The 22,844-nt window shown below is 44.5% G+C and overlaps 3 protein-coding genes across 8 annotated transcripts in view; 1 reads left to right on the forward strand and 2 right to left on the reverse strand.

Annotated features, from left to right (window-relative positions):
* Positions 1-113: 113 nt before the first annotated feature.
* On the reverse strand, positions 114-5,577 carry ppm1kb (protein phosphatase, Mg2+/Mn2+ dependent 1Kb). 2 transcript variants are annotated; one of them, XM_057035263.1, is made up of 7 exons: positions 5,454-5,577; positions 4,249-4,750; positions 4,071-4,171; positions 1,980-2,145; positions 1,757-1,901; positions 1,549-1,683; positions 114-1,470 (listed from the first exon to the last, which is right to left on the reverse strand). In XM_057035263.1, the coding sequence occupies exons 2-7, from the start codon at positions 4,689-4,691 to the stop codon at positions 1,339-1,341; spliced, it is 1,122 nt and encodes a 373-aa protein (XP_056891243.1). In that variant the 5' UTR covers positions 4,692-4,750; positions 5,454-5,577; the 3' UTR covers positions 114-1,338. The 2 variants fall into 2 exon arrangements, with proteins under 2 accessions (XP_056891243.1, XP_056891244.1); XM_057035264.1 differs by having other exon boundaries at positions 5,426-5,575.
* Positions 5,578-5,929: 352 nt separating this feature from the next.
* herc3 (HECT and RLD domain containing E3 ubiquitin protein ligase 3) lies at positions 5,930-19,266 on the forward strand. Its single transcript, XM_057035248.1, has 25 exons — positions 5,930-6,061; positions 7,087-7,437; positions 7,563-7,722; positions 7,876-7,952; positions 8,041-8,262; positions 8,627-8,718; positions 8,809-8,939; positions 9,009-9,160; positions 9,455-9,528; positions 9,951-10,075; positions 10,202-10,261; positions 10,987-11,098; positions 11,768-11,957; positions 12,321-12,484; positions 12,613-12,726; positions 12,831-12,857; positions 12,942-13,040; positions 13,119-13,289; positions 13,382-13,525; positions 14,041-14,207; positions 14,798-14,864; positions 15,406-15,488; positions 16,279-16,462; positions 17,228-17,330; positions 17,591-19,266. The coding sequence occupies exons 2-25, from the start codon at positions 7,215-7,217 to the stop codon at positions 17,797-17,799; spliced, it is 3,150 nt and encodes a 1,049-aa protein (XP_056891228.1). The 5' UTR covers positions 5,930-6,061; positions 7,087-7,214; the 3' UTR covers positions 17,800-19,266.
* Positions 19,267-19,344: 78 nt separating this feature from the next.
* fam13a (family with sequence similarity 13 member A) overlaps positions 19,345-22,844 on the reverse strand; it is a 30,191-nt gene continuing 26,691 nt past the window's right edge. For 3 of the 5 annotated variants that reach the window (XM_057035245.1, XM_057035243.1, XM_057035244.1), the window contains exons 21-25: positions 22,527-22,622; positions 21,783-21,866; positions 20,651-20,844; positions 20,405-20,506; positions 19,345-20,288 (exon numbers count right to left, since the gene is read on the reverse strand). In XM_057035245.1, the coding sequence (XP_056891225.1) occupies positions 20,165-20,288; positions 20,405-20,506; positions 20,651-20,844; positions 21,783-21,866; positions 22,527-22,622 (600 nt within the window). In that variant the 3' untranslated portion in view covers positions 19,345-20,164. The remainder of the gene's footprint in view (positions 20,289-20,404; positions 20,507-20,650; positions 20,845-21,782; positions 21,867-22,526; positions 22,623-22,844) is intronic. The other 2 variants (XM_057035246.1, XM_057035247.1) reach the window with 1 other exon arrangement.

Here is a 22,844-nt window from a genome sequence, read left to right on the forward strand (position 1 = left end):
CGGTCAACTGAAGTCATTTCTTGAAAATCATTGTGTACCATATCTTTAATGCATATATTAATGTATACTTTGAAGTTTGGCATCGTTTCACACATTAAACAGGACACATTGACTTAAATGTATATATTTCACTTTTATTTTAAGTGCCTCAACAGTTTGAACCAAAAAGTCACAGTTGGGTCCCAAACACATTAATGAAGTGTTGAGACGGATGAGTGGGGGAAAAAAAACACACAAAAAACATTAAGATGACAATATATACACAACCGGTTTATGACAAGTCAACACTGATAAATATGAAGGAAGAGTGAGAGAACAGGGAGGGAGGAGAGTTTCAGCTTACACCCGACAGGGTACGAGAGTGCTCTTTAGTCATGGAGGGCATTAAAAGCAAACATTCACACTGTCGTACATGGCTCAGGGCGAAACACGTCGTAACGCTGCATTAAGTGTGCTTTGTTCTCAGGAAGTGACGCATAAGACAACCAATGAATGACGCAACGTTAATGCAAACTCCTCCAAGAGTGTGTGTGTGAGACAAAGATAGGAAGAAAAGACACATCAGCTCAACCGTCGATGGACATAAATAGAATTATATACAAAACGTAGATGCTGACCCCTCGAGTGGATCATTTAGGATCGCTACAGATCATCGCCAGGTATGATTCAATTGGCAGAAATATTAACCTAAGCTTTAATCTTAGGAGCCAGACTTCCATGTTACCTTTGAGGGTGTTAAAAATACTGAGAGGCTCCACGCTACGGACCACAGATTTGGTTGTTTCCTATCACGACGTTCCTTCCCTTCACAGTAGATGCACAGACTTTAAACTGGTTACCCTGACGCTTGATCCAGATGCTTTAGCAGCTGCAACATCCTCTCAATCCCATACAGTAAGTCATCCATTTTAACAGCTATTTCCAGTATGCACTTCCAAAATTAAAGCAATGGTAAAATGTGATCCATTAAAAAATAAAAAGTGCAAACTTGGGCGTCACTAGGAGCCTTTTTTTCCTAAATAAGTCAATTGGAAGAATAACTTCTGCAGGACAAGCAACATGTTTCCTGACAGGAAATCACGTCAGACACTCGGCTATTAGCACCTGAAAGATCATTGGCTCGCTAGTGTGCAAATCTTGGTAAGTACAGATGTTCTACATTAAGTGCACATTAGGAATTCACTGCTGCCTCGTCCCCACAGAATAAATGATAAATATCATGCAGCGATCAATAAAACTCCCACAAACGGTGATTACTTTCTTGGCAAAGCACTGTTTCCCCAAGGGCACGGCTATTTGATTGTATTGCACTCGTGGATTCGGTCCGTCCTCGGCTGTCTAGGCCCAACGTCCGCTGGACACGAAACCTCTGCTGAAGGAGAAACTGGAATCGAAATTCTCGTGCTTCCCCCAGGCGCCGAAGGGCACCACGATAATTGTGCTGTTGTCCTCTGAACCGTAGTGAAGAGCCTGGGAGGGAAGCAGAGAGCACCTTAGCCCACCTGTTGGTTTGTTTTCAGGAGTCATCCTTGCTTGGTTTTGTCTCACCTGGTCCGATATTCTCTGGGCGGCTTCCTTGGGGTCGTGGCACTGGTTAATGACGTTGCAGATCTCCTGGCTGTTCATGATGAAGTTAACGCCATCGGTGGTCAGCGCCAAGAAGGAGTCGTGGGAGTGGTGCAACTGAAGAAGAGGCAACATTCATCACTGTGCTGTCAGGATGTCTAAAACGCTGCTTCCTGGTTTACAAACTCACCGTTATTCTCTTCGTCTCTGGTTCAGCGATGACCCCCATTTTCTTCAGGTCAAAGTCTCCGATACTGCGCGTCATGGCTAACCTCCCGTTGACGTTGGACTGTCCCAAACTGTTCCAGGTGATGAAACCGCCACTTTTCTTTATTCTTGAGCAGGGAAACACACGAATGAGCTTGCGTCCACTGACGAACCCCCATAATGTTGTCCTGTTCTGTTTTCACTACCTGTCCTTCTCGTCCTTCCTCTCGGGGGTGTGGTCGACAGTCAGTTTAAGAGCCTTGCCCTTCCGACACAGCATGGCGCGGCTGTCCCCCACGCTGCCCACCACCAGCTCGATGCCGTCCCTCAGGAGCGCCACGGTGGAGGTAGTTCCCGGGTTTATCCGAGGTACTACAGAGACATAAGCGAAGACATGAGAGGACGAAGGTGCCGCGAAAACACACAGCTCCACATCAACAAGCACGCGGTGCGTCTCACACTCACATACACGGGCTAGGACAACGACACAGGGGGTGGGGAGTCACGAACCGAGGGAACTAAAGGAGGAGTAAACAGGAAGGGGGGGCACACATGCAGGTTGCACTGTTTCAGCAGAGTTTACTGACAGCAGAACCTAAAGACATCAATGACACGTGACCCTTATAATGTCCAGCAATGATCCTGATGTCTAAAATGCAACAAAGATGGCTGTTTCTCATTTGCATGCACTGATGGAGGGTTACTAATGTGCTGCAAGGACGTTAATATGATCATTTACTTTAACGGGTTCAAGATACGAATGTTTAAATTGGTAAGTAACGACTGACGGGTGAGGGTGGAACAGCTCACGAGGTCCGGAGTCTTGTTTGTATCAAGGTTGAGGTGGTTAATGACGTTTTTAAACGCTCCAGAATATGAAGTCAGCCTGTGATGTCATTACTGGGCTTTTTACCCTGTAGTCTTTCACTGGTCTCCCTCGAGGTTCCCGTCTACAGGCTTCGCTGGTCGTAGCATTTGTACGCCCGAGCTTTCTGGTATAAACGGCCCGGATTTAGTTCCCCAGGACAGTCTGCTTCATTTGGGTGGGTGTGAGAGCTCATTTTGAACTCCAAACAAGTGAACTATGGTCATCCACAAATGTGGCTCTTAGTTTACTTGCAAATTCACCCCAGTTAATCCCCTGAGTGAAGCAAAGACAGGAAATGATGTTTAAAAAAACGCTCAAGTATCGTATGGATGATGTGAAGGATTGCATTTGGATTCCAACACTTGATCATTCCTGTATCCCCCCCCCCCCCCCCCCCCATAAAGGTTTTGCACACCAAGACACCAAACCAGCATCTTTACGTGAACCGTTCCATCCCAAGAGTCCCAGTCAGTGGATTAATTAGCCTATTAACTGTACATGTTTAATGTAATGGAATTTCTATTAAAATGTATGAATGAGTGGATTTAAAGTGGATGCTAAAACTAGGAGTTTTGCAACATGCTGCATCTCAGGGACTCGATCTAATTCTGGAAAAAAAGATGTCTCTCATACAAGTTTTCAAACCAACACTCTGTCTCACAAGAAACTTTGCATACGCTTGGTGACAGAAGATAAGAGAGGGGAGAGAGAAAGAGAGGAGTGAGAGAAAGATAGGGAACCTTCCAGTAGTCCAGGATTTAGGACCCGCTGGACTCTCCTTCAATATTCTAGCCTCTGGTCATCCACATTGGTGCCAAGGGCCTCCAGCTCTTAGCTGGGTCAGCAGCTGCCGTGGATAACATGCACACACACACACAGGCATATTGGGACATTTCAAAGTGTGGCCGATGCTCGGCCACTAACAGAGACACCAGATAACCGTAATCATGATAAAGTTTGCTTAAATGATGTCAAACTGCCCCCGAACGGCTATCAATGCCCTTTTTACACAACAGAACTGAAACTGCACGGTCTTTAACCTTATATCAGTGTTTTTCCTTTCATTTGCCACCATTCTGTGAATCTGAAATCTCCGTTAATGAGCTGGGTTTTTTTTAATCTTAGCTGGTTTATTCTGCTTTAGAGTGAAAGGATGAGCTGTGGGATTTTGGCTAAAGTGGGTACAGAATTCTCTTAGATGGTTGTGAACCGTCTTCTTTTAATAGTGAGAGTAAACATGCGTTTTCGTTGTTAATCGTGCAGCCTCATAGAAAAGACAGTCTGGCCGTGTTAATCGAAACTCTCGGCGCCTTAAAAGGGTTAAGAAAATGAGTAAATAAAAGATATTAAAGTGAAGAGATTGTACTGTGAAATACATGAAAGAAACAAAGCATTTAGAGACTATTAATCTGCATCTAAAACAACTTACCATTTGGTGAGTAGTTCAAGTGCTTTTCAAGAGCTTTGTCGACTTCAAGGAAAGCCTTAGTTAAAATTAACTGCAGGTCACACTCCTCGGTGACTAGATCCCTGGAAAAACACAAGAGAAAACATTCAGAATGCTGAACTTCACGTGACAGATACGCAATACTGCCCCGTGTCCTTACTTGATGAACTTTTCCATGTATTTTTCACAGAAGTCGGCTGCTTCTGGCCCACCGTGTCCGTCAAACACAGCAAAGTACATAATATTGTCAGTCATCTGTGAGACCTGAAAGCGGTCTTCGTTCTCCTTGCGTTGGCCAATGAGGGAAGCGCAGCCTACTTTAGACAGGCTGACCTTCGGAATGGGCTTGCCGTAGCGAATGCTGGGAGGCAGCAGGATGGGCTCGTCAATGCGATTGTCCCAGATGCCGAAGGAATCCCAAGTAGTGGGGCGGCCGCTGCCGTCTGCATCAAAGCGCATGTTGCTGTGGCGTTTGTCAGAGGGGGTGTAAAGGGGTCTCCGGAAGCCTGTGAGCTGGATGCTGTTGTGCTGCTGAAACGGTCCTCCTACTTTCTGCAAAAGAACGCTGCACCTTCCAAGGCGCAGGAGACATGCCGCTGACATCACCCTGACACCAAAACACTGTGGAACCACTGGATTCTGGAGGACTCCTTGTCACAATGCTGGGGAGATTGATTGAGACACAGCTTATTTTAATGTCTTGTATTCTGTATTGCTTCGAAACGGTCTCGTAGCAATGGAATAAACTTAATGCCGAATAAATAGACAACCTATTTCCCAAATGAAATGAAAACAAATTGAATTCCATTAAAAGGGGATCAAGACGAAGCGGGCTAAAACGATCAAAATGAATACGACGTTAGCTCAACAGTGGGTTATTTTCATCTGCAAACGATCAAGATTAAAGATTACTATCAAGATAAAGTAGATCTCTGTAAATACATAAAACACAAAAACAAATACACGATAAGTGAAACCCGTTTGAGTAAAAGAATCATTGGAAACGAACAACGATTAACCTTACATCCACCTTTGGTGAATGAATGATGCAATATTTGCGCTAGCTTCTTTCGCTAACCTGTTTCATGTTTACAATCGAACCCACACAAAACAATACTACGAGCCAGAAGAACCCAGGCTAGCGTGGAGGTACAATGTCACATAATCGCTGTTTTCAACTAAATCAATAAGCCCACGCAGACGTGAGTTTGCGCCTTTTCGTTTTATCGGCATTAGCATCAACGTTACAGTTAGCTATCTGGACGACAACTAGCTGCTTTGTTAGCAGTAGCTAGCGCAGGAACATCGCATTAGTCCACGATTTCAAAAACGGTCACCTTGGCACGGCAGTCAAGCGTATCGTACCTGTAGCGTCTAAAACAAATGGACCCCTCTTTTGGTGCGTTGCTGTAAACGCGCAATCTGGATGAAAACACACGCTCTGCACGCAGCCTCGCTGTTATCAAACAGGACCAGTGACGTCGGCGCCCAATCAGGGCGCGGGAAATGTGGACGCCCACCGGGGCACACTAAATCCCGTGGGCATAAACAATAAGTAACAGGTGGATAAACACAACAGTGAACACACTATGCAGGGGCATTCCGTCATGGGTTAAACATGGGTTAAACAGCTTGACCTTTGGTGTAAAATATGTTCAAGTATCAGTACTCAAAGCATTATTCTAGGTTTATATTGGGTGGAAGAAAGTGTTTTTTGTCCAGATTCAACAGCGGCTATTACGTTTGAATACCAAAGCAATATGAAGGAATACAAATGTTCTGCAGGTTGGGATATTAATAGGGATGAGTACGGTTGGTGGAATATATGGGACAAGGACACGCCTGGTATTTAGAGAAGAAGAAAAGGTGTCTGTCACATGACTTCTGGGCAGTGACGTAGGCATCGCGACTTCCTGGTTTGGTTCCCAGCTGTATCGAAAGCAAACGCCCAGATTCACTATGCATCTCTACAGGTAAACAACACGGTTTTTCTGCAGAACCAGTTAAATTCCAGGATGCGATTTTAGTCACGCTTAAATACCGTTTGAGCAGAGTATTTTTGTTGCGATCGGAATGACATTCACCGATGATAAAGATGGCTAAGGTTAAAAGCTAACGTTTTCATGTATCGGTTTAATGTTGGCTTTCATGTTGTTGTTTTGGATTGCTTGGAAGTCTGGTTTAATTAAACAATGAACAATAGTTGTATACGTACTTTCTTCTCTTTCATTCATGTCTCCTCATCGTAACAATGCGCGAGTGAATAAGGAAGCTAGCTTAATTTAGCAACAAGCTAATTCCTGTCCATTCCTGTCAATACCAAAAGTGATAGTACCGTTAAATATGGCGTGTTACAATAAGCTGCTGTAGAGCTTTCAATGTTTTACCCTCATCTTTCAGTGTTGTTGTAGTCACCCGCAAAGCAATTTTTATTCCTGTAAACAGACAGGTACGTTTTCTTTTCCGGGCTATGACGTACCTTTTGGTGACTATTTGACTCAAAGTGATCAAATAAGTAATTTTATGTGCCCGTTAATTCCATATGCCTATATTGGACTTTACACAGAAACCACGGTGACTGGTTCTATTTAAAGTTCCTTTATGTGCATGTTATGTAATTATTATCAGACTCCATTGCGTTCATTTTGTAAGTGTAGCTCAAGGATACGAATATGTTTTTCGTTGTCACCTGTCTTGTATAAGTGCATTTATTGTTCTAAGCTAACTTAGTCGGCCTCATACATGTGTCACTTGTGGATTGGACTGGTCAGAGCTGTGTAAAATGGGATTAACTAGAAGTTCTTTAACCGTCTGTGCGATGTCTATTTCTGTGTTATCTTACATGCATCATTCTCAGCCACACCCACCTCTAAAACTGGCTTTACTTTATCCTTAAAGAGCAGGGGTCCACACATTAAAAATCAGTAGACAAATACATGTCAGGACTACAGAGTAATGGCACTATAATTCATTCCTAACTCATTTTTCATTCCTCTAGGGTTGGATGTTACATAAAGAGGAGAAAACGGGGCTGCAATCAATCCTGAAGACCTGTCTTCCTCCATCTGAGTGTCGCTGCCTTGCTGCCTTTATAGTTTGGCGCTCATCCCCTCCCCGTTTGTCAGCATGCTGTGTTGGGGGAAAGCAAAAGATGGGCAGTTGGGTATTGGAGTGGAGAGGGATCCCATGTTTGAGCCAAGAAACTGTAACGTGTTCACTGGCAGGGGCCTGAAAGAAATAGTCTGCGGAGGACAACATTCAGTGTTCCTGTTGCATGATGGGAGCGTGTACACATGTGGGTCTAACAGCTGTGGACAGTTAGGCCACAATAAACCAGGGATAACTCCAGGTATGCTTGTGATTTGTTTGACTCCTACAGCATCATTGTATTTCTTATTAAAGGATGTATTTCTGACCATTTCCTTGCTGCTTATGAATAGTGCTGTTTTTTTTTAATATTCCTCCTCTTACCAGAGTTTGTTGGAGCTCTGGATACTCAGAAGATCACGCTAGTGTCGTGTGGTCAGGCCCATTCTTTGGCCGTGAATGAGCAGGGCCAGGTGTTTGCCTGGGGAGCAGGTGAAGAGGGCCAACTCGGATTAGGAACCACAGAGACGGCAGTTCGGATACCAAGGTAACGCCGCAGCATGCCTTGGAGGATGTTAGTGTGATGAGGGAAGGAAAGTGAAAGTAAATTCTACATATTTAAGTGTTTAGTTATTTTTCAACGCATCTTACGGCCTAATAAGTGTAAATGTCTGTATCATTCCCGCCCCCCCCCCCCAAGGTTGATCAAAAGGCTGTGCGACCACCGAATAGCTCAAGTGATGTGTGGAAATCAGCACTGCATTGCACTTTCTAAAGGTAGGAAAGACTTCATCAGCTTGGTTTTCTTCGTGAGACCGAAGTGATTGCGGTGCGTGAATGAACCGTGCTGTTCTTTTCCCTGGAGATGGCCAGCTGTTCACGTGGGGTCAGAACACCAGCGGTCAGCTCGGACTGGGGAAGGGTGAGCCCAGCAAGCTGTTTCCACAGCCCCTCAAGTCTCTGGCAGGGATCCCGCTGGCAAAGATCACCGCGGGCGGAGACCACAGCTTTGCCCTCTCTCTGTCCGGAGCTGTGTTTGGATGGGGCAAGAACAAAGCTGGACAACTGGGTCTCAATGATATTCAAGGTACCGTAGATTAATGGAAGACAATCAATATTGGATGTTTAATGCATACAGTTTTATTTTTTTATGCACAATATATGTAGTGTCAAGTAAAAGGCTAGCAGTTTACGGTGAACGTATTGTTTTATTATGTGGGTTCCCTGCTGGGAGGAAATGGTGCTGAGTGATTAATTGGCCATCTTTTTTTTTTGGAAATACCTCATGAGAATATTAGAGAAATCTAAACTCCACTGTTTTTTCCATCACTATGATTACTGCCATGTGTTGAATGTGCACATTTAGCAAACTGAATGCTGCCTCACAAGTTTCAGTCCCTGTTTGTTGCCTTATTTGAGTGTCATTCGTGACGTCTGGTCTATTTTGTCAGACCGGGCTGTCCCGTGCCACATCAAGTTTCTGAGATCTCAAAAAGTCGTTCACATCAGCTGTGGGGAGGAGCACACAGCAGCTCTCACCAAGGTGAGAATATAGCTCAGCTTCAGAGTGTTTACATTAATGGTTATAGGTTAATGGTTTATGCTCCGCTCTTGTGTGCTGTCACTTATACAGGATGGAGGCTTGTTTACCTTTGGAGATGGCTCGTGGGGCCAGCTGGGCCACGGCTCCACCGCCAATGAGCTTCTACCCCGACGAGTGCTGGAGCTGATGGGTACTGAGGTGTCCCAGATCACCTGTGGCAGGTACCGGCTGTTCTAAACTCAGAGCGCCGTGATTTATTTCGGCCTGCATCTAAATCCTGCTTTTGTCAGGCACCACACTCTGGCCTTTGCGCCTTCCTCTGGTGGAGTTTATGCATTTGGATGTAACAGCCATGGTCAGCTCGGCACAGGAGTACTGAGTGCTGACAAAAGCCCCTATCCTCTGAAGACCAGCTTCCTGTCGGGAAGTATTCATGGAACAGGTAAGACAAAGACTTTTCCGTTTATATCGGATTCCAGCAACTTGATTCTGGAAATTGTGTTAATGAGCCATCCTCTAACTTTTGTGGACAAATAGTACAGTCACTTGAAACTATTATGTCTTAACCTTAAAGGCCCTTTGTTTTCCATAAAACATAGGACGCGGGATGGGGGCGGTTGATTTATACTGTAAATATTCAATTCTGTGGGGAAAATAACATTAGATAAATAAATAATATTCTTGAGTTAAATGTTGGACACCTTACCATTTTTTCTTGTCATTATGTATTTATTAGACTCCAAAAAATATTCAGTGACCAAAATCACCTGTGGAGGAGACCATAGCTTTTTATTGTACTCTAATGATCAGGTATGTAATTATGTCTATATTGCTGTTGTCTTTCCTTAGATTTATTCTTTTTATGAACAGTTAATGTTTTCAAATAACAAAATTTGAGCAAGGTGCTCCAAATAGCCACTTTTTTCTTTTATCCTCATTGGTAATGCTGCGTAATAATTTGCCACCAGGGGGCGCTGGCGTCAACGCTTCTTTTCTCACGCAACATTATTCACTGTGCATTGATATTGACTCATATACACGTTGGTACCTCTCTGTTTGTGAGGATATAATGCACATAATCCAACCTTGGCCTTAACCTCATGAAGTTGTGAAGACAAAATGCCTTCACGTCACCAGTGAAAAGTGTATTGCGTCCCCCATAAATGAACACACACAATAACACACACACACAGTGTGGGTGCAGACGGTCTAGTTTTGCTTTCTCTGTGCAGAATTCTGAATATCCAGAAGATTTTAGAGTGATCAACATCAGCAACGCAATCTCCCCGATCAATTACGAGCGATTGAATTCCTGGAGGTTAAAGATGATGTGCAACAAGGATTCTGGTGTCACAAAGTAAGTCAAATGTGTCAATGCATCATATTATTGAATAGGTTAGTTCTGCTGGCATCACAATATTTGGTAGAGTTAAACTAATCTCATACAACCTGACGACATCCTTTGATCGTTTTTTGTCCACAGTGACATCAACATTCAGCTCTCCTCCACAGCTTGTTGGAACGCCAGCTTCTTGGACCAAAGGTATGGAAACTACATTTTTTTGGGAACATTAGCAGTGCTGGAGTTCCTGTTGTATTCATTTCAGTTGCTTAAAAGGAAGGTTTCTTACAAAGAAGGTAGAATAATGACTTTAATTTAAGGGGTATTTTAATAAAAATACCAACATCAGCACCCATAAAGGTCAATAAAGTTGCAATAAAAACAAATTGAGATTACATTCAGTACAATTAAATCAGATCTTTAACAACCGAAGAGACTATAACCTTTACCCTTAGTACAGTACACAAACAGACGGATCGAGGGTGATTTTATTTCCGTTATGATTTGTATGATTTGTTTTCATGTTAAAGAAATTTTAAATGACAACCAGCTGCTTAACTATTTTAGAAGGAATGTTTATATTTAAGTGGCCACAATCAGCCCCTATTGTAATGCAGACTCATGGGAAGTGATGTGGTGGGAACCTCACAGGTGAATCACCAACTATCAGGATATTTCATTTTATCTGACCAGGCAAAACTGCTCTCCAGTGACCAGCCTGTCTGTCTTCTCACACCACCCTAATGAAAATAAGCATAATAACAACTGTTCCAGACTATCTCTAACATGTGTGTGATAAGGGATTCAACAGTGACAGTTTAGAGTTCAGCGAGATTCATGTGAACCTTCCTTTATCTCTGACGCATTAAGATTCGTATTAAAGACCCTGTTTTGTTTCTTTCTTCTTTTTTTTTTTGCCTTCTTAGCGATGATGCTCATTTTAGTACCAACCCAAAGATCCCGGGCATCGATCTCAACTCGGTCAGAATGTTCTTTGCTACACTCAGCACACCAGCTTTCTCTGCACTACTGGAGCAGGTATCGGCTCAGGCTTCTTCTGTTCCTCACTGCCGAGGGATGTAACCCAGCAACAGGAAAGGCAGTTATTGTAGGGACAAACCTGTCCGCTCAGTCGTGTTTTAGCATCTTGACTGAAGTTCTCTGCTAATGTTGATCTAAGTGCAAATGTTTATAGAGGTAAATATTAGCTTTTTCAACATCTGGACAGACAAAAATGATCTAAGAGCATAAACAGCCACATAACACTGCAAAATGAAGTTGCTGTATGACTATTAATGTTTATAGCAAAACTGTCTGAATTCCCTAAAAGGACACAGTTCAGATGTGAATTTGCCTTAAAATAAAAAGCATTTTCTGTGTTCTTGCCTCTGTGGAATCAGTTCAGAGAGGAAAGTTTGTGGCTGCGGATGAAAAACATGTCTTTCATTGAAATAAACAGCATGGATTTAAAAAAAAAAAAACATAAAGTCCCGGACAAACTGACCCACAAATGTTCCCATCAATTATATCGAGGCAGCTCTCCAAACCACCAAAACCTTCTCCCTACATTCAGTCGCTGCCAACCTGATCCAAGCAGAGCGGAGAGCAAAACAAGCTTTTTTTAAAATAAAAAAAAATCGGTGTTGGCAGCGTTTTAATGTTTTCTCTGATTTGTCTCCTCATTACTGTGTTGAATCCTCTGTTTAGGCCACCAAGAGTTTTGAGAGCGTGCTGATCCCCCAGCTACCGCGATCCCCTCCCGATGTTGAGGCCATGAGGATTTACCTCATCCTGTCTGAGTACCCAGCCCTGCAGGACTCCAAGAACTACATCCGCCTCACCATTCCCCTGGCAATGGCCATCCTGCGGCTGGACGCCAACCCCAGCAAAGTCTTGGGTACAATAATCATGTGCTTGGCTACACTACACCCTGCTCTGAAGGCTATATTTATACTCCTCAAACCATCAGAAATTGCCTCTGTTGTTAAGTAACACACTTATATAAAAGTCTGTGGCGCCACGTGACATCACACCTAATGTTTCCCCACTTTCCCCTTAAATAAATCCCCTCTGATGGACTTATCGCAGTGAGGAATATTCCAGATATTCCCCCAAATGAGAACAGCAATAACTGGGGAAAATAGGATTTTCCATTAATTCTTTCTTTGGATGATAAAATGACCTCCAGAGTTTAAAGAGGACGTCTCATCCGGACAGCTTTGCTTCATCGCGGTGCTGGAATTCCTTTGTTTCCCTGCAGATAACTGGTGGTGTTTCGTGGACGACAGTGTTTTTACCAGAATGGTCGATATGTACAAGAGCATCGTTGTGTTTTTGCTGAGAGGAGGCAAGACACTCCTTGTCCCCGTCTCTTATGAGAACCATTTTGTTGCCACATTGAGGCTGCTGGAAAAACTCCACAAGGTAATTTAGCAGTTCAGCTACAGCGTCTGTAAATGCCGTCATCTTTTCTTTTTTAGGACGATCGTGCTTTTATTTTGAAAGTAGCCCCCTACCTTCGAGTGATTCCGGTGTTTGTCCCGTGCATCCAGGTAAACTTAAAGGCCCAACACGTGGAGTACAACCACTTTTATATCCCTGACATCACCAGCATGGTGGACATCCAGGAAGACTACCTCAAATGGTTTCTGAGTAAAGCTCAGATAGTGAGTGTTGCTGCTGCTTCGAATATTAATTATTATTTGATTATTATTGACTCAAGTGTATCTGAACCAAATTCACAAACGGCTTTCTCTCCGGTGCTTTGTAGAAAGTGGAATCCCCCTCTCCGTCACAGGTACTTGACGTTAACAACTGGCGTGATTTAAAGCTTAAGGATTGAAAGGAGGCTCACCCAGCACGCTAACATCTTTCTGTGCAGACCGACTTTCCCTCAGTGAACCTGTGTGCCTACCCGTTCTTACTGAACGCTCAAGCCAAGACAACCATGCTGCAAACAGATGCTGAACTGCAAATGCAGGTACCGGCCTAAAAGGACAACTTTTCGCCTCTGGTTTCATGAATTTCGATTTAAGTTTGGATCCTTTTTTCCACCAAGATGGCAGTCAGCGGTGCAAACTTGCACAATGTCTTTATGCTGCTCACCCTGGAACCTCAGCTCGCCAGGAACCCTTATTTAGTGCTCCACGTGCGGAGAAACCATTTGGTTAGTGACACGCTGCGCGAGCTCACCTCCTATTCTGACGTGGACCTCAAGAAACCGCTGAAGGTGAGAGCGGAACGGAACCATCTAAAGGGCCCCGAACATTTGGAAGGAAGCCTGGGGGCTCTTCTGACCTGCTCGTGTTCTTCTTCACCCAGGTGATCTTTGATGGTGAGGAAGCCGTGGATGCAGGAGGAGTCACAAAAGAGTTCTTCCTGCTGCTCTTAAAGGAGCTCATGGATCCGGTTTATGGCATGTTCACCTTTCACACTGAGTCCAACCTGCTGTGGTTCTCAGACAAAGTAAGTCCGTTTTCATGGCCCGGTTTCCTCCTCCTGTCACAGAACATGAGCGATACCTGGTTTGGAGACTATAGTGTGTGAGTGAATGGTGTGTGTCCTGTGGTGAACTGGTGAGCCCTGCAGGCTGCTGGGATGGACCCCAGCACCTCCTGTGCCACCTATTATTAGTATTATTGTTACTAGATGAATAATGCCAAGACTAAATTCAGAGCCCTAAATTCAGACCTTTGCAGCAACATTAAGAGTATTGTTGACATCAGCATCCATGCAGAATTTGAGACGATGCCCTTGGAATATTGTCCACAGCTCAAAACTGCATAGTTAGGCGGCCTTGGAGGTTGACAAAACACTGATCGTTATCAGGGCTCAATCTGTTCAAAGTCAGTGTTGGTGTACTGGAACCTGTGGGTCATATCCAGTACACAGAGTCACCTGTTTATTTTTAGAGACACATTGAATGTTAAAGTTAAAATGTTGCGGTTTGGAGCTTACAGAGATGTTTATATGATTCTCAGTGCTTCGTAGAGCAGAAATGGTTCCACCTGATCGGCATCATCTGCGGCCTGGCCATCTACAACTCCACAGTGGTGGACCTTCACTTCCCCCTGGCTCTCTACAAGAAGCTGCTGGATGTGTCGCCCACGCTGGAGGACTTGAAGGAGCTGTCCCCCACCGAGGCCAGGTCACGTGTCCTCTCAGAGCGAGACACCTAATGACAGCTCAATAACTCGGCTTTGATTCTAGCGGAAGCCTCATAATGAGATCGCAATCAAGTGTTCCGACCCCAGAGGTCTCTCGAACTTGCGTAAAACAAAATGTCCCTATCTGTTCAGGCACACAAATGCACGTCCACCGTCAGGTAGCAACAGCACGTCGCTGTCTTGCATAACGCCTCCACCTACTGAGGCGGCAGGGTGCCTCTGGGAAAGGGTTCCTCATTACCAAGACAGGAAGTGTCAGCATTTCCTCAGCAGCTGATTGCGTCCAGCCGTGTATTGATTTTAAGATTAGTCCCCTGAAAGCTGCGTGTGGGGCCGCACGTCCTGCGCTCCCGTCGTCTACGGCAACGCTGACAACAAATCCTAAAGTGCTTCCTTTTCCCTTAAATTAAGAAACAGATGATATTTCAGGAATCATTCGAACATCACGATCTCATACACACAATGATGGTACAATTTAGTAGTTTTTATCCTAAATGTACTTCTTAGCGACTGCTCTACCTCGTAACGTTTTATTGGCTTTATATCTAACATTTGCCTTTTTCTTGTTCAGGAGTCTGCAACAACTTATGGACTATGACAGAGAAGATGTGGAGGAGGCATTTCTTCTCACCTTTGCTGTAATATATATTTTTTTTTCTTATTCTAAATAATTTTTTAAATCAAAGTAATTCCTCTCATTGGACTTTCTGATTGTGTCAACCTTTAAAAGAAACACCCTCCCTAATTCCAACCAATCAATCAATCATCTGTTTAAGCTTTGGTTAGTCTTTCACCTCTAAACACTCCAGCACCCCCTACTGGCGTGGAAGATTTGTACATGGTCATAACATGATTTGTCAGTTTGTTTTAACTTGGAAGGTTTTTAGCTGGAATTTTCACTAATTATATTTGTTTTGTGTATCCTACTGTCCTAAAGTAATTCTTTAATTGGGAGCTGAGCCTGAGGAAACAGCTTCATTTAGTTCAACCCCTCTGGGGTTCTTACCATCGTTATACAGAAGTGTGAAGATTTCTATAAATGAAGGGCAGGCATCTTGTAATGCATTACAGACCTGAATAATGGATAACAGAGCAGCGTTATATCCAAGAGCATCTTGCAAGTAAGTCTTTAAATGTAAAATCAATTGCAATAAACTCCATGTTGTGTTGCCTTTCTAGATCACTCGAGAGAATTACGGGATTACTGAAGTGAAGGAACTTGTTCCCGGAGGAGAAAGCATCGGCGTGGACAAAAACAACAGGTGACGCTGTATGAAAAACCATCGCGTGACCTGTTTGGGTGTTTTAGGTAGCAATTACATATTTATGAAAATGAATTGACCAAGCCGTCCTTCAGGCCATTTAAATGCTTTGTTCTGTTACACACTGTTCTCTGTGGGAGATAAATGCATTTTTAATGCGTCCCGCCGCAGCTCTGAGATTAGCATGGGTGCGCACACACAGCTGTTGCCGCCCTGGGCTCGGTGTCCCGACTGAAGGTCATGTTTTGCGTTGAAAACTCACAGTTAAAAAGCCTCGAGAGCCTATTTTTTGTTTGGTTTGCTTTGTTATTCCTCGCGGATATCGTCCTTGTTTCGCTGCCGTGTTTACTGTGTTTGTGTAGAGGACTTGTCAGGACGCCATGCATGCTGCTGGTGCCAGATGGCTGTAGGCCAACCAACCCCCCCTACACACACACACACACACACACACACACTTAAAATAAAACAATAGTTGCAAAAGTAATACAAGATCTGATTGTTGCACTATAGATCTAGATTACCTGCCATTTTGAGGTACCCCTGCATGTTTACATTTTTAAATCAGTAGTTCAATTTAGATCAACTTACTTCCTGATTTTCCAGACACTCATCAGTTTCATGGAGCTGGAAGTAAAGTCAAGCATTTTCCCTTTTCTATGAGCTTGTTGGGGAAAAAAAGAGGGGTTCATTCCCAAGTTCTTCCTCTATAAGTTGAGTTTTTGGGAGGAACCAGTTGAGATGCGCCGCTCTAGAGCGCTCCTGTAACGGGCGTGTGCTGTCTGTGTATCAGGAAGGAGTTCGTGGAGGCCTACCTGCGCTACATCTTCCGGGACTCTGCCAGCGAGCAGTACACCGCCTTCTCCACCGGCTTCCTGAAGGTGTGCGGGGGGGAGATCCTGTCGCTCTTCCAGCCTTGTGAGCTGATGGCCATGGTGGTGGGCAACAGCAACTACAACTGGGAGGTGATGGAGAAGGTTTGTGTCTGGGTTAGATACGGCGTCACCAACATCCCCTGTTAAATTACCCCGAAGTACAAGTTGTTTAAATCGCACCTTTACAAACCCAAGATTTTCATCACATACAAGCGGATCAGTTTACAATTTCAGAAAAGAACAGTTAAGGATGATGATCGTTCACCTTCATGTTACAGGAACTGGGTTCCCTGGAATGGATGTGTAAGAGAAAAGCCCGACAGAAGATTAGAGATTGTTTTTTATGTTAATGGTGTTGTGTGTTTGTACTTTGTACCTATTTCTAAGTCATTTGCACTACTTAAATCTGATTGGTGTCAGTAATTTTATTGTCTTTATCTCAAAGCCGTCGGAGATGCCAGGATGTTTTATACTAACAATTCCTCTCCCCTCCCCCTCTTCTGGTCTCTTCTTGTCTCTTCTCTCCCCTTCTCCCTGTCCCCTCCCCCCTTCCTTCTCATTTTTTCTCATCTCTTCTCGTATCTTCTCTGTCCTTATTGTCCCTGGATCCTCTCCTCTCCTCTCCTCTCCTCTCCTTTCCTCTCCTTTCCTCCTCCTCTCCTCTCCTCTCCTCTCCTCTCCTCTCCTCTCCTCTCCTCTCCCTCTCCTCTCCTCTCCTCTCCTCTCCTCTCCTCTCCTCTCCTCTCCTCTCCTCTCCTCTCCTCTCCTCTCCTCTCCCCTCCCCCCCTCACCACTCCTCTCCTCTCCTCTCCTCTCCTCTCTCTCCTCTCCTCTCCTCTCCTCTCCTCTCCTCTCCTCTCCTCTCAGAACACCGTTTACAAAGGCGAGTTTACAGCCACTCATCCAACAGTCAGATTGTTCTGGGAGGTTTTCCATGAGTTCTCACTAGAGAAGAAGAAGCAGTTCCTGTGTAAGTCTCTCATCACCTCATTATTCGCTCTCTGTGACAGTGTAATTACAGGTTACCTCACACGCTCTCTCCCTCCATGTTATAAAGACTGTATGGATGAGCCTGCTGCTCCTTGGTCGTCTAGGGGATGGACTGTAAAAGCAGAATCTTGACCCTATTGGCAGCAGCTGTTTACCATTTTTAATTGCAGCTTGGTTATTTACAGACTCCTCAAACTAATGACAGAATTTCCCGCTTCGGTCCTGTTGTCCCTCCTGCAGTGTTCCTCACCGGCAGCGACCGGATTCCGATCCACGGCATGGAGAGCCTGCGCATCATCATCCAGTCCACCACGGCGGAGGAGCACTACCTGCCGGTGGCCCACACCTGCTACAACCTGCTGGACATGCCCCGCTACCAGACCAAAGAGATCCTCCGCTGTCGCCTCACCCAGGCCGTGGAGCAGTACGAAGGCTTCAGCCTGGTCTGAGGGGAAGAGCCGTGCCCACGTCTGAGGGCACTTTAACAGCAATACAGCGCCACAGAAGACCCAATCTTTTATGACCCCTGGTTGTTTTTAATTACTTTGGGACGTTTCTCACCTTTTACAGGCAGAATGAAACAAAAAAAAAACCCTGCAGACCCGAAACATCAAAGGCCAGATAAGGTTGAGAAACTGTGACTATTCTTTGGTTTCTTTATTGTCTTTTTGCACAGCTGTGTATTTTATATTAAAGTCTTTAAATTCTATTTTTCACCTTTAAAATAATTCAGTTGTTGTCGAGATATTTGTCTCCCAATTGTTAATTTATTAAACAGAGCGGTTATTTTTTGACTCATGGATTGTATATAGTGTGTGTATATAGTGTATGTATGTACATACCACCTTAACCAGATCTAGTCTTTAAGAAGCGTGTTGATCCCACTGATCCTTTTATGTTCGGAGGCTGTCCTGCCCTGCGTGGTGGAGGACGCCGCACATCAGAACAATATTACTTTGAGCTGTTTAGTCAGACGGCAGCTGAATTTGTCTAGAATAGAGATTCAACGCTGTTGCCTTCAACAAACCAGAAAATCCGAAACCAGGTGGATTTTATGGACGTCGTCTGTGTAAAAATAGGGTTTCTGTGTTTAAATGTTGGCCGCTCAGCTTAGCATTAATGCTAAAAGGGCCCGACTGAGTTCTGCTCTGAGTCCAACTGGAACCAATTAAAAACCACCATCGCAGTATTTTGGTTCAGAGTCTGATTTTGATATTCAGGTTAAATTTTCCTTTAAAGAACCATCTGGTTGGCAGCAGTGAGGAATAGTTTTTGCACATTTGGAATGTTTGAACACGCGTGATGGATTTCTTACTTTTAACCTTCACTGGAAATAGGCCAAGTTACTGGTCTGAATGGAATCGAACCAATATTTTGTCGCATTTCTGCTGGGAAAAGCTAACGTGCTTCTGCTCGTAGTGACATATTAAACAAGTGTGGCATCCTGAGTCGAGGTTAACGCTTTTTTTTAACTGAATATGTTCAAAATTTAGTGATTGTACTCAGTTTGGTGAAATGTACGGATGAGCTGATGAAAAAGACGGGTGATAAAAAAGTTCTGATATTAAAATGTTTCCAGAATGTTTAATCTGGGTGTGCACTGGCATGACATGTATGATCCTTTACATGAAAATACATATTTTTTAAATGTCTTTGATGGTGTAAAAAGTGTGGTTGCTTTTCCGAAGGTCTCCCTGGACTTTTTCGGTTTGGTTCCGATGGCATGTGCTCACATGATCAGTTTAAGTCCCACTTAGTTGATTTCTTCTCTTCATTCCTATGCAAATGTTTGTGGTTTCTTTCCCCCTCTCAGATTTAATACTGAAAATGTGATTTTTGTATATTTGTTGGGAGTCTAGACAAGGATCGCCGCTCCAGCAGGCTTTTTTAAAATAAAGTTATACTTGGAAAAGGCACTTTTCCTTCCTGTTGCTTTCCAAAATCACCTATTGAGCACATTTTCTAAAAGGAACAAACTCCACGTGACCCAGAGACTCAGTAAAAATATGATTTCATTTATAATATATACAAAATACAAATACAATTTATGTACTAAAATGTACACACTCCAAAATCCATTAAGCCTGGCCAGTGTTGACATTCAGTAAAAATAAAATTTTACACTGATCACTATGGAGAAAAAGGACACGAACTCACTCGCAGAAATGTAAACATACAAACATCCATATTTACAGAAGAACGCAGCCAACAACGACTCAAAGATGAGCGATAGCTTATTTGACACAAAAGAGGGAGAAAAACAAAACCGTGCATCATATGTCCAGTTAAATGTCTTAAAGAAGTCAAAGTCTGCCCTCTGAACAGCTTAGGTTTGAAAATATTGAGAAAATACTCAACTTTTAGAGGAAAAGCACGAGATCATCGGCGAATTATAAAGATTAACATCTTCAATACTGTTACTGATTAAAGTTAGACAATTTGTAACATCTCCCTCAAAAACTTACAACTTTTAACCACAAAGTTCTTCACCAATAATTTTCATTTTTCAAACTATTTACTTGCGTTTTTAAGACTTCTACAGCAAAAACGTGAAAAAGAGCTTTTTTTTCCATGAACCGTTAGCGGTGAAAATTGTGATTTGGGCTAACGTGTGCGTTATCAAGTACTGAGAACAAAAATCCTGGCTCTCCTTCGAGAGCAGTGGGTGTCACCGTGGGCGCCGACGGGCTAGAAATCCATTAAGTGCTCAGTGGATCGGATTAACAGAGTCATCCCTCCAAGCCAAATAATAAAAAGAAATCAGCACGGATGGAAACCTGGATCTGTCCTCCGTCCCGTTTGTTAAATCTGTTCTCAGATGAACTTTGTTGAGTCTCTTTTGCTGATGAGGACCTCCAGCAGACGCAGTTTGGCTTTGACGTGCTTGTACTCGCTGTACTCCGCCGCCAGTGGGGAGCGGTCCTCCTTCTGCACGTTTCTATGGGAACAAGACCACAAATGGTAAGACGGGTAGCAATGAGAACTGTGTAATTACACTGACACAATTTTCCATGGAAAAGCAGCACAGGAAGACTTCCGAACGTCTTTTTTTACCTTCCGTTTTGTCTGAAGAACTGGTCCTCGAACTCTTTCAGGTTCTCGCGGAGTCTCTTCTTCTCCTCTCGCGCCTCCTGGAGCTGCTCCACCAGCTCCTGCCTGTGAAAAAGAGGCAAAAACAAAACATTGAAAACCTCTCGGGAACATAACGATGACTGACAATTGCGTAATTCAGCGGTGGAAGACAGTCTGGATCACATTTGTAGCGCGCCAGAAGCGCCTGGATTTGGAATGGTGACTTACGTGGTGGCGGAGTGCAGGTTGGACAGTCTCATGTCCGTCGTCTTCGTCGTGGACAGCTCATCCACGGGCGAAATGAAACCGTCCACGTCTTCCTCTATGTGGTCCAGGAAGCTGAGCACGCTGACGTCGGTGTGGACGCTCACGGCAAACTGCGTCTTTGAGTCCCCGTCGTCCTCGGAGCCGTCCTCTTCCTCCTGCAGGAGAAGAAAGACGTCAACAACATCCAATGCGACTTCGGCGCGGCACCGTTAGCGTCCAGCTACCAGCAGGGGGAATCGGTGTTAGTCGCCAGTGGTTATGAATCATCACTGTGCAGCCCCATAATGCATCACTGGTTATTAATGTACAGGCAGAGTTAATGAAGGAATTCACACAGTCTGCTGCTTCACAAAACTTAGAATCAGACCAAAAATGAACATGTAGATGTTAAACATCAGGCAGGTTGTGCTGAAAAATACAATTTCATTAGATTAGTTGGTGGAGCATTCTGATTTATTTGCAACTCGGGTTTCGTTTACGTGGTTACACCAGACCCTGTTTCTAAATTTAACCCAAAATGTCCTGTAGACTCTTTTAGAGGATAGAATCTGTGCAAAAATGTAGCACAGCAGCTACTAGGAAATAAAACAATTCCGTGTTTAAATTTGCCATCAGAATTTCGGGGAATATATTAAATATAGCGAGCCACTGCAGACCCAAGTTGAAAGAAAACAGAATCACTGTTATTACAGGAAAGGGCCAACTGCTGACCTTCTTCCTCCAGTCCACTGGTGAAGACACACCCCTTCTTTCAGCTGTGTGCATTAACAACACACACGTAGTGATAATTAGCATAGCTCCAAGCTAATACTGAACAGACGGAGAGAAACAAGGATGTCTGCCTTCAGGTAGTGGGGAAGGAGGAGGTCAACGGTCGGCCCACCCCTTTAACTCGAACACTGGAGGAACAATCACAGAGCGACTCAAACAGCAGCTCCGCTCGACTATTGATTCAGCATCTCTGCAGGCGCTGGTGACAAGAAACAGGCAGCGGTCCAATCAACAGGAAGCAACTGGAGGGGAGAGGTGAGCGGGGGGGGGGGGGGGGGGGGGCTGGCAAATGATCACTTGGCTACCAGCAGCAGCTCTTCACCTTGATATCATCGAAGAAGAGGGCGGTTTCGCCCTCGATAATGGGCTGAAGGAGGGGTCCTCTGCGCTTGCTGGAGGGAGAGCCCTGCGGTTGAGGAGGAGGAGGCGGCGTTAGCCACGCTGAGCCAGGTTTCAGAGGCGGCGGCGAAGGCCCCCCCCCACGTTATCAGGCAATTCTGACTGATAACTGCTGCCTGAGCCAAAGCTAAACTGATTTCCCATCTAACTGCCGACATTTTTCTAGCTTAATACAAAAAAAAGAAAAGAAACTGCGACATTAATACTCATAATTTGTGCTTTCTGGCAAAACTACAGGGCGACAGCTTCATAATAGGGATTAGAGCAGATTATATAATGTAAAAACTGCATGTTCGTAATGCAGATTTACGTTACGCAACTGCTAATGCAACAAAGAGGCATTAATTCTATCCTCAGTTGTCTGATAAAATTGATATTTCATCATTTCCGACCCTCAACGGTTCATGACGTTATGTCCTGCGAACTCAATTTGCCATTTTTGAGCTCCTTTACAACGGGGGAGGGGTTCACAGAGCTGCTAAAGCCGGACTTAGGTCCCTGAAAGGTGGATAAAACGCCTGTGGCACGACCGTCGCCGGGCCCAACAACAGGGACTGAATCCAACGTGAGCTGGGGATTACGACCCCGCGAGCGTCTGGACGTTGCGACAATCAATGCAGAAGGAAGGGGGGGGGGGGGGGGGGGGTGGAAGGTTCTGGATACTTACTATGACTGGGATGGTGGAGGCTCTGCACAGGATCTGCTTCACCAGCCGGTATCGGTCGTACAGGGGTTTCATGATCTGCCTCTCGTTCTTGGTGACCTGCAGCGGAAAAAGACTGTTAGCCTCCTTCTGCCTCACCGGCTACACCGCTAATGCACATGAACTGGCTCACGACGGCGAGGGCAAAGGCACTTGGGCCCAAACCGAGCGAGCACTCGGCAGGCGGAGGTGAAACAAAGGTCACACACAGGGAGGACATCTAATTTGGCAACGGGGATTAAAAATCAAGGACGGAAACACGCCATTCTGCTCAGTTTTAGC

Source organism: Takifugu flavidus, chromosome 6, assembly GCF_003711565.1.
Source record: "Takifugu flavidus isolate HTHZ2018 chromosome 6, ASM371156v2, whole genome shotgun sequence".
Taxonomy (NCBI): domain Eukaryota; kingdom Metazoa; phylum Chordata; class Actinopteri; order Tetraodontiformes; family Tetraodontidae; genus Takifugu; species Takifugu flavidus.

What these genes read in the sequence shown, in the direction of transcription:
- ppm1kb (XM_057035263.1), bottom strand. Translation starts at nt 4,691, where the DNA reads ATGTCAGCGGCATGTCTCCTGCGCCTTGGAAGGTGCAGCGTTCTTTTG. An exon ending in CTTGAACTACTCACCAAATG is followed by an intron (nt 2,146 to 4,070) that starts GTAAGTTGTTTT and finishes ATGTCTCTGTAG; the next exon opens with TACCTCGGATAAACCCGGGA. An exon ending in CCCAGAGAATATCGGACCAG is followed by an intron (nt 1,471 to 1,548) that starts GTGAGACAAAAC and finishes CTTCCCTCCCAG; the next exon opens with GCTCTTCACTACGGTTCAGA.
- herc3 (XM_057035248.1), top strand. Translation starts at nt 7,215, where the DNA reads ATGCTGTGTTGGGGGAAAGCAAAAGATGGGCAGTTGGGTATTGGAGTG. An exon ending in TAAACCAGGGATAACTCCAG is followed by an intron (nt 7,438 to 7,562) that starts GTATGCTTGTGA and finishes TCCTCTTACCAG; the next exon opens with AGTTTGTTGGAGCTCTGGAT. An exon ending in AATCCCCCTCTCCGTCACAG is followed by an intron (nt 12,858 to 12,941) that starts GTACTTGACGTT and finishes CTTTCTGTGCAG; the next exon opens with ACCGACTTTCCCTCAGTGAA.